The sequence below is a fragment of the Ixodes scapularis genome, unplaced genomic scaffold (genome assembly GCF_016920785.2).
Source record: "Ixodes scapularis isolate PalLabHiFi unplaced genomic scaffold, ASM1692078v2 PGA_scaffold8__174_contigs__length_109621045, whole genome shotgun sequence".
In the NCBI taxonomy this organism is placed as follows: Eukaryota; Metazoa; Arthropoda; class Arachnida; order Ixodida; family Ixodidae; genus Ixodes; species Ixodes scapularis.
In genome coordinates, this window is record NW_024609883.1 from 66,186,425 (window position 1) to 66,196,234 (window position 9,810).

The 9,810-nt window shown below is 46.2% G+C and overlaps 2 protein-coding genes across 4 annotated transcripts; one reads left to right on the forward strand and one right to left on the reverse strand.

Annotated features, from left to right (window-relative positions):
- Positions 1–3,173: 3,173 nt before the first annotated feature.
- On the reverse strand, positions 3,174–6,516 carry LOC120850394 (protein hunchback). 2 transcript variants are annotated; one of them, XM_040222862.2, is made up of 3 exons: positions 6,442–6,516; positions 5,516–5,647; positions 3,174–4,122 (listed from the first exon to the last, which is right to left on the reverse strand). In XM_040222862.2, exons 2-3 carry the CDS (start codon positions 5,608–5,610, stop codon positions 3,738–3,740), a joined length of 480 nt encoding a protein of 159 aa, XP_040078796.1. In that variant the 5' UTR covers positions 5,611–5,647; positions 6,442–6,516; the 3' UTR covers positions 3,174–3,737. The 2 variants fall into 2 exon arrangements, with proteins under 2 accessions (XP_040078796.1, XP_040078795.1); XM_040222861.2 differs by having other exon boundaries at positions 6,328–6,498.
- Positions 6,517–6,858: 342 nt separating this feature from the next.
- On the forward strand, positions 6,859–9,597 carry LOC120850395 (exonuclease 3'-5' domain-containing protein 2). Of its 2 annotated transcripts, none has more exons than XM_040222863.1 (2): positions 6,859–6,897; positions 7,537–9,597. In XM_040222863.1, exon 2 carries the CDS (start codon positions 7,668–7,670, stop codon positions 9,459–9,461), a length of 1,794 nt encoding a protein of 597 aa, XP_040078797.1. In that variant the 5' UTR covers positions 6,859–6,897; positions 7,537–7,667; the 3' UTR covers positions 9,462–9,597. The 2 variants fall into 2 exon arrangements, with proteins under 2 accessions (XP_040078797.1, XP_040078798.1); XM_040222864.1 differs by having other exon boundaries at positions 6,868–6,906; positions 7,546–9,597.
- The last annotated feature ends 213 nt before the right edge of the window (positions 9,598–9,810 follow it).

A 9,810-nucleotide genomic window follows, 5' to 3' on the forward strand; every position in this document is an offset into this window, starting at 1 on the left:
GAAGCCGGAAAGCTCGGAGGTCGCTTTTGTACAGTAGGCTCGCGATAATTCAAACTTGGATATTTCGTTTTTCGAGTCAATTCAGACAAATGTAAAATCTTGGTTGCAGTAGTGTAGCTAGGCCATCGGGAACACAGGGCCGTTATGTCCTTCACACCACCCCCTCCCCTTCACTCCCCGAGATTGCGACAACCAGTAAAGTGGGGGGGTGCCAAACGCTGCCAGAAGTGGCAGCCCCCCCCACGACTGGGTGACTGGGTTGCTTGGTACCAGGCCCCTCGGCCCCCCAGTTGTTATGCCACTACTTGGTTGTCTCGCTATGTTCTCAATATGTTTATAAGCCGCTTAAAGGATTACAAAAGCAAAATTTTAGCCCCTATTTCTTGGTATAGACATGGCCCCTCCTGTGACAGCAGCTCACAAGCGCCAGTTTTTTGTCCCTAAACGCAAGGAAAGCAATTTTAAAACAAAAAAAAAAAAAACGATTTTTCAATACCATCTTGGTTGGAAGGCCCAGCTTTGTTGGAATGTTCGACGTCAATGGGCCCATCAGTAGCAGCACCAGAGCATGACATGTCCGATGCGCAGGAAAGAGCGGTGCTTGGCTCACCTCTTGGTTCTGTAGTCTGTTGCAACTCAAGAAAGTAGGGAAAGTAGAGCGAGGAAAAGGAAGGTCAGGGAGGAGGAAGCAGACGGAACGCTGGAGAGGGGAAACCTTGTCCTCTCTTTAGTGTTTCATCTGCTTCCTCCTCCCTGGCCTTCCTTTCCCTCGCCCTACCTTCTTGAGTTGCAACGGACTTTATATTACACCATATCTCAGGTATTCCCACTGGGTGGGATTGTGACGCGTTGACGATAAAGCTGGCGCCACCTAGTGACGACGATCATGATTACGGTACCCTTGGCTGTTTATGGGATCGCGACGTTGCGAACGTGACGTCACGGGCAAATATCCCGAGACTGCCGAGACGCATCGCGACGCTTCGATGGCTGATTTTGAAGCACTCGCCAGAATTCGTCGGTTGCAGCAAAAAACATAGCCATCCGCTGAAAATACAAGCGTGTGATTATCATTTATGGATATCATGGATCATATCTCCCCCATTTTGAAGTGTTCCGGGGATATTTATAGTTTCGATTCTGTACCCCTTCAGTTTGAATGGCGTTTTTGTGCAATTCATACTTTGTGTTCTCGTGCCACTGTTGAGCGCGCTTCTTGTCGAGCACTGGTGCACTGCAGATAAGCAACACCTGCAGAGCTCACTTCTGCGGGTGTTGCTTCTCCGCACTGCTCCGGTGCTCAGTAAGAAGTGTGCTCAACGGGGCAACAGAACTTTTTTGCTGAATAAATAAACTTAATTTTGTTTTGAGGTGTCATGTGTGGCATACCAGCTTACAATTAGTAAGTCCGTATAAAGGAAATCATCAAATTTCTGCTATGTATGTGTAGCCAGCCATCTTATGACAAATAATTTATCTCACCTCCTATTTAAATTCTTAAATTTATCCTCAAAAATTTAACATGTACAAAATAGAGCAGTGTGGTTTGTTACAAAATAATCACAACTTCAGATCAAGTAGGACCAATTACAAATATCGACTGAGTTGGAAGCTGGTGACTATGCGGAGGAAATAGCTCGGAATAAAGCTTTTTAGAAATTTTTTCCTAAACCTTACACGTATTAACAAAGGCAAATATCTTCATACCCCCAATTACACTTTAACAAGGGTGGATCATCTATTGAAAATAAGAGTTCAGATGTAGAACAGAATTATTCAAAAACTCTTTTTTTCCAAGATCGATCCACGACTGGAATTGTCTCGCAGAGTATATCGTCACAGAAACTCCCGATTCAACGTTACCTTTTTATTAGATGTATAATTTTATTCAAAATATATATATAATTTTACATTTATATTTTATTATGTATATATATATACTTATTTTAAAATATATATATTATATATATCGTCCTCCAGGCCATCCGTCTCTTAATAAAGAGTCACAACAACATATTTGTTTTTTAATATTTTTGTGTGTTAACTTTTTATAAAGTATTTGTGCTCCAAAACAGTTTTTCTTCTCGATATTCCCTTTTGTATTTTATATTCTTGTGAAATGTTTTAGCTTTGGTAGACTATTTTTGTATGTGTGAAAAACTATTTCTTTGCATTATCAAGTCCCCCTACAATAATGACCCCTGGGCAATGTATGTTGTGAAATAAATAAATTTAGATTATTCAAACGAAATTCGTGGACCCCTGAAATTTTAAATATTGAGTCTACTGCAGCTTCTGTTTAGACCATAGGGTTAGTATGATCTCTGGTTTAGAGAGCCGGAAGTTAGTCGGCCTCAATGGGCGACTTTTCTCTCGGCTGTAAATGAGCCAGTGTAGTACAACTGCTAGACCGGGGTCTTGAACATGCACCACGCAGTAGCAATACACGACTGCATACCGGTACAATGCTAATCCACATGGAAATGCGCAGGGGTGGGGACTGAGCCCAGGATCCCTGGGTTCCGAAGCACGAGTTTTCGCTCTATGTGCTCCGAGCTGGTGTGTATTATTGCATTTGGTCACTTGTCCCCTGGACCGAGTTAAAATCTTTGTGGGATATAGTGACATTTAGGGGGCCATGGCTTGCAATTGGCCAACAAGTGCTGTGTTACCCAACTGCTGGAATATTTGCCTCCAAGAATCGGCACCACATTAATGTCTAAATTCAACAGCATTTTTAAATTGAATACAGGCTGCCAACAACGGTAATTTTGGGTTATCTAAAATGCTTGGAGCACACAGATCGTCATTGCCAGAGAATTGCATTCGGAAACTTTGCTATGTACTGCATCTCACTGTTCCGCAGTTTTATCAAAGGTGCAGGAGCGAAAGCTTAACACAAGCAGTTGGAGAAGACAGGGAGGAAGGAATTCTTTTTACATGGCCTCTTTTGTGCATTCTAAAGACTGTTTTTGTGCCCTTTGGGAATTAGCTTGTCACTGAAAATTCATACAAAAGGGTGTTTCGCAGCAGATGTTATCGAGGTCTGGATGAGACCTGCAAGTCTAAATTTGCACAGCCCCAATCCAGAAGCCCAAACTTGCTTAATCTTGTGCAAAAAAAAAAAAATTGTCCTCGTATTTAACGAAACAAAAACGGACGCTGCACAATGCTTCAAAAATTGCAAACATTTAGTTTATTCTTTTCTTTTTTTCACCTCGTCACTCTTCACACACAACATTCACATTTTTCCCAGACTACCCACGCGACGGAGCCCCTAGCACGCTAGTTCTCGGCCGGCGTAACGGCAAGCTCGAGGACACTGCTCCACACCGCGGAACTTGCTACCGGTTAACGCACCCGCGCTACGAAACCAAGCCCTCGAAAGAAAGCATCTGAATCTGCACGCGTGCAAACGAAAAGCGCTTTAAATAGGAAGACAAACGCAGCTTTCCACATATCACATAAACGAAGATCTAGCCATTCCACTCCAGGAGGAAAAACCGAGACATCCGTGTCGCTTAAGGACCGACTCGCCCCAACTCAAACTCGGCGCTTCTTTATTGCTTCCGCTCATTCCGACGATGCGATCCCTTGCGGCGACTTCGAAAAGCAAACAAAGTTCCACTCTGATTTGCCGCGAAACTTGTAGTTTCGCTTCGGAGGGAGGGGATAAAAATGTGGCAAAGGGAAGTTCGCGGCGCCTTTACAGTGGACGACTTTGGGTGTAATCTGTGCTACGTGTACATCATTTCCGCCATGAGAGACATCTTTCTCGGGATATAAACGAGGTTGTCGAAGTACCCCGCCAGCTCGTCCACCGTCGTGTCGTCCATCCGTGCCTGCTGCGAGCACGTCATGTCGGCCGCCGAGGCTCGAACGTCAAGTGCTGGCGTTCGAACCGCGGTTCGCGTTTCCAACGTTGGCGCCGGTTCCAGGTTGGTGTTTGGGAGGCGCTCCAACGCCGTGGCAGCCGTCTTCAGGTCCAGGGGCGCTTCGGCGGAGCTGGTTGAGGTGGACCGGGATCGGTATTTCCGTAAGGGACCAGAGAGGTGGTTCCCGTGGTGGTGGTGGTGGTAATGGTGGTGCCGCTGTAGGCCAGGCGCCAACCGCCGGTTTTCACTGCGAGGGTGGTACAACGAAAGATGCTGTGCGGTTCTCTAAGTACAAATTGATGTGATGGTTCCACTACTGCTGGGACTTGCACATGAATGCAAGGACGCTGGAACCAACACACGGTGTGTGGGGCGTCAAGAACTGGAGGGCTCACGGCTAAATGAGCATCGAAAAATCTGTGCCTCCACGTAGCAGTACCAAATTTTCATCGAAAGTGTATGTCAGTGGTGGATTTTACTTTGTGAAACTCCAAAACATAGCTCCGTTCCTCGTCAAACGTTGGAACAACATCCTTGACAGTTTCAGTGCCGGGCTCCGAAGGAGATGACCGAGTCACCCGAACAGTTGTACTTGAGCGAAAGATCTCCCGAAAGACGCAGCAAGCAGGCACGTGACACCGTTGTCTGCTTGCTGCACTTATCGGGCGATGGCAACGCAAGCACTGCTCTCGGGCAACTCGGTCGTCTGCACCGGGGCACGCTGTAGAACAAGCCGGAGATATTGGCACCTGCACATAGATAGCTCAAACTTACAGTGTAAAATCTCGTGACTTAGTTCTCATTCTGTGAATAATGAGAAAAAAAAAACTTGCCAAAGCCCATGTTAGACCCGTTTGCAGACGACCGAGTTACCAAGGCTCTGCGGAGAGCATGTCGTCTACTTCTTGCACAGGTGTTGCGGTGACGTAATACCGACGCCTAGTTCTGATTGGCTTTGATTGGAAGTATAATGGGTAGACCTCAATGCTAGATGTCTCGAGGTCTACTCACTATTACTTTCAATCGGCCAATAAGAGCTTGGTGTTTGCATCATCGCAACCCCTGTGCAAGAAGCAGACAAACTTCTGTTCCTCATTAACTTGCGGCATCATCTCCCAATAGGGGCTACGAGCGGACGACTCACTCTTATCTGCTTGCCACGCCTATCGGGAGATGATGCCACAAGTTAATAGCGTCGGTAACTCGGTCGTCTGCAAGTGGCCTAATGTAGACTTTGGAGAGTTTTTCGCACTCATTCTTTTAGAGAAAGAGGACTACACTTTGAGGATTCACACAGTAACACTGGCCTGCTCAGTGCAGGTGCCGATTTTTCCAGCTCGTTTTACAGACACCCTACATGATTATAAAGAGTGGTAAAAGTAGGTTCTTCTTTTCTATAGAAATTGCAAGTTTTTCAGTACAGGCAGCATGCCCAACTCCATACCGCAACACTTTGCTGATGGTCGGAACACATGCGCCCCTGCAGTTTGACCTATGTTTGACTAAATTATTTCACACAGAGAAACCATCTTTCTCAGTGGATTGTAGATCTCAAAACCTGCCACCACGTAACGTGGCTACCTACATTACTAGTTGGCCCCCACCTTCTTCGTAATAAAGCATGGCACAGAGGAGCTTACCTAACCATGTTGACTTTCAGCTTCTTAAAGGCTGTCTGCAGATCCTCTTCCACTGGAACCTGCTGTGGAGGCTGCTGCTGATGATTTTTATCCATCTCCCTAACATGCCTCAATTTTAAGGCCGCTGCTTCCCTGTCCAGCAAAAAAAAAAAAAAAAAAAGAAGAAAGACAGCAAATGCATCAGAAGAGGATCATTACACTACCTCATATGCAGACCTGCTAGACATCTAGAAACGCTATCATGATCAACGTTGATCAGGACCATACTACGCATAGTTAAGATATATTCCGCCAGGATTTATGGACCTACTACGACTCAATTTAAATTCAAACGTGACTTTTCACGTAGATGTTTTGAGCATTCATCGATTATATTTATCTTGACGATACCTTTAACACAAATAGCACGCGTTGGTGTCGGTACGGGTTCGAATAAGAGTCGACGCTAGCCTGGTCTTAAATATAAGGCGACAACGTTAATGATTTTTTTTTCTTCTTTTTTTTAACTACGACTGATTTAACTCGGGTCCTGTTTACGTCGCAAATATGTAGGTCACAGCTCGATGACGCCGCAACTAGAGCACATCCGGTCGAGTCCGACACAATTTTTTATGGAAGGAACTTGCGCCTTGCTTACTGCGTCATCGCAACCACCTCTCGTCTAAAGTTAGCGCCCACGTTTTGGCCGCAAGGACGTTCGATGCGAACTCGCAAGTCATGGTCGACCGCGCGCGACTCTGTCACGTCGCCGAACAGTTTTCGAAAAGCTCGCGCGGTTTCTACGAGAGCCCCGAATATGCGGGGAGGCTTACGTGTTCTGCGGCCGTTTTATGTCTTCTCCGAGTGCGCGTGAGAAACACCAGGCAACGGCGTTCGCGGCGAAAACCCCGTTAAAATGCGCAGATATCGAGATTTCTATCACTTACGACGAACGAGCATATGGCCATTCCAATCCCAGAATGCACCGCTTTGTTTTTGCGCCATCTCATGAGTGTGTTGTGACTCATCGTGATCTTTTTTTCTCGAACCACCATAAAATAATTACAGTATTTGATTAAAATTTATAGTTAAATAATATTTGTATTTAATAACTCAGTTAGAAGAAGTTGGACATTTTCTTGTAAGTGTAACGTGGGCACTAACTTTCGAAAAAAAATATTTCAGCTTGTTTAGGATTTTGATATGGTGCATACAAAGCTTGTAATAATTATTACTCACATTTTTAATTGATAAAACGCAAAATAATACCTAAATACACTAATTTAGTTATTATAGCTCTCGTCAGATGACGCAAGCTACTACCCTAGGCACGCAAATCATGACAAATTGTTGTGTCATCATCCATTTGATATGTTCATTTCGTCGCCCCGTTGGCCCCGTCGGCCCCGTTTGAGTAAAGCTATACGCACTCCGGAGTGCGCTTCGCGCGGAAATGGCTATACGCACTCCTCCGAGAGATCATGCCGCTCGGGCCACCCTTTTCGAACGGCGGTTGAATCACTGGGGCGCTCGTTAACACAGCCCCCCGCCTGCGTTCACGCCGCTTCGCGGCGACAGTATCGGCTGCTAATTACAAAGCGTAACCAGTACACGCCGCTTCGCGGCGTCCAGCCGGCAATCCAAGCCCCGCTGTCCCCGATCGCACCTCCGGAAAGGGAGTCCGATACCATTTAGTTCTGCGAAGTTTCTCGACAACATTCGATTTTTTTTTTTATATATATTTTTTTTTTATTGTTCATCGCAAAAAAGGAAATGTCGTAAATATCGCCAAATGTCTCGACAAAACAAAATGTTCGAGGGAAAAAAAAAAAAAAAAAAAAAAAAAAAAAAAAAAAAGTAGGCCCACCGCGGATCGAACCCGCGTCTACGTGCGTATGAGGCGGACACCCTAACCCCTATGCCATGGCACCGCTTAGGAAACGTAGGAAACTCGTTGTGTCCACTCTTTTTATACGAGAAAAGCGGAGTGCGTATAGCCATTTCCGTCCGAAGCGCACTCCGGAGTGCGTATAGCTTTACTCGCCCCGTTTTGTGTGTTGACATCTGTGGGTTGGTTTCCAACACGTGTTTTGAAAGTCAAGCAGGAAAGATCACCTTGCCAACTAAACCCAGAAGTAAGGGACAATGCGGTGAGTTAAAGAGAAAATTAGCAATGTCTTCGGCCCAATGGCAGAGAAATGCCATGCTGGCATGTGTAGCGGCAGGAGTTACCGGCATTGCGGGCGGCTACCTCTACCAAACGAAATTTCACAAATACCTTTGTCGCTTGCTACCGAAAACAATCGTCGTGTGTTCTACTCTCGAGGATTTCGGCAGAATCGAGGACGTTTTCTGCCGTCTTTGCCGTGAAACAGGCGTACTCGGCCTCGACTCTGAGTGGACAACTGTGCAAGGCCATCGACACAGGGTTGCTCTACTACAACTAGCTCCAAACGCCAATTTCAGCGTTCTGCTAAGACTGTGCCAGTTCACTGAAGAGGCGTCAACAGTGACACTTCCCGAATCGCTAAGGGACATCCTGAAAGACGTCAAGATCATCAAGGTTGGAGTGGGAGTCATCGATGATGCACGCAAGCTTTTCCAGGACTACGGTATCGACGTCTGGGGCTGTCTAGACTTGAGGCACGCCCTGGGTTGCCTACCAGAACTGGGGAACTTCCCAAAGGTGGGTCTTAGGTCTCTCTCTGAATCGCTCTTAGGGGTCTCACCTGACAAGTCGTGGCGACTCAGGTGTAGTAACTGGGAAGCAGATGTCCTGACGGAAAAGCAAATTCGGTATGCAGCCGACGACGCGCTTCTCGCGGTGCAGATTTTCGACCAGATGATCCGGAACAGACTGACGTTCTTCTTGTACCGGCCTGGGTGGTACGACAAGCTCAAGGAAGACACAATAGCAATGTGCCAAGAAGCCGTTGACATCCCATTTCAGAACCGGGTGAAGCCACACTCCCCCGACAAGATGCCCAATCCCGAAGCAGCTTCGAAGAAGTTGGGCTGTTTCAGGTCGTACATGACCCGCAAGACGCCACTCTACGACAACTGCATTCTGCAGGCACCCGATGGTGAAGCACTGTGCACCTGCGACTACAAAAAGGCAATCTGGTACATCGACAGGGATCTTGGAAAAGTGGTCTCCGAGCAAGGAGAACCGCTGGTTATCCGGCTCAACTTTGAGCCATCCAACCGTCCTGTCCTGGATAGCCAGTACTACATCCAAGCCAAGGACAACAACTGCGTCGTGTGTGGTTCGGCGGAGTCTCTCGTTCGGAAGAATGTGGTCCCCCACGAGTACCGCAAGTTCTTTCCAAAGGTGATGAAGCACCACATCTCCCACGACATCCTTCTTCTCTGCGTGCGCTGCCATCAGTTGAGCAACATGCGTGACATGACGCTCAGGTACGCGCTGGCGCAGGAATGCAACGCTCCCATTATGGACGGAACCTTTAGCAAGTCCGTGGAAAACTCCGAAATGAGAAAAGTTCGATCGGCAGCTCGTGCCCTCTTGATGCACTCCCGGAACAACAAACTTCCGCAAGACAGGGTTACCCTTTTGTTGGAAGTGCTCAAGGATCACTATGGTGTAGATTGTCTCTCCGAAGGACATGTCAGCATGGCAGCTGACATTGACACCAAGGTTGTCAACATGGACTACGTTCCTCATGGAGAGAGGGTGGTGGAGCATTTTAAGAAGAATGGAGGGTTGGTCCACTTTGAGCTTCGATGGAGGCAGCACTTTCTGGAAACGATGAAGCCCAAGTTTCTGCCTGCACTCTGGTCTGTCGATCACCATCATGAAGTGCTTGCTCTCAAGTTTGCGCAGGGCCGCGTGAAGGACGCAAACCTGTCAGAAATCGGGATCACTCAAGAGCTGGTGGACAATGTTGTGGAGAAGGTGGGATTTAATCTTACGGATAATGGTGTGCATTCTAATGTCGCGGAAGACTGAAAGACTATTGTAAATTTCATGCCATTTTTTTTAATAGCCTTCACGGTTAGTGTTGGTGAAAGAATTTTATGTTAAACATATCTCTCAAATAAGCGAAAAAGAAAAGCAGTAAATAAAAAAATTAATTGAATTATTTAAAAAAATGTTTTTATGGTACAGGGCATGTTTGGTTTTCTAATAAGATGCAAACTTTTATAAAGGAAACTTGCATTAGGGTTATTTTAGAGGCAAAACTGGTTAATTAGTTTGCCAATTAACTAAAAAAATTTATGACCTTAACTGTTTTGTGTGCTTGGGGAATTCACGCTCGACTACGGGACGAGAAATGTCATCCTTGTACACGGCATCA

Excerpts from the sequence above, each read along its gene's own strand:
- LOC120850395 (XM_040222863.1), top strand. The coding sequence starts at position 7,668 with ATGTCTTCGGCCCAATGGCAGAGAAATGCCATGCTGGCATGTGTAGCG.
- LOC120850394 (XM_040222862.2), bottom strand. The coding sequence starts at position 5,610 with ATGGATAAAAATCATCAGCAGCAGCCTCCACAGCAGGTTCCAGTGGAA. Across the intron at positions 4,123-5,515 it reads CTGAAAGTCAACATGGTTAG|TGAAAACCGGCGGTTGGCGC; the intron begins GTAAGCTCCTCT and ends CCACCCTCGCAG.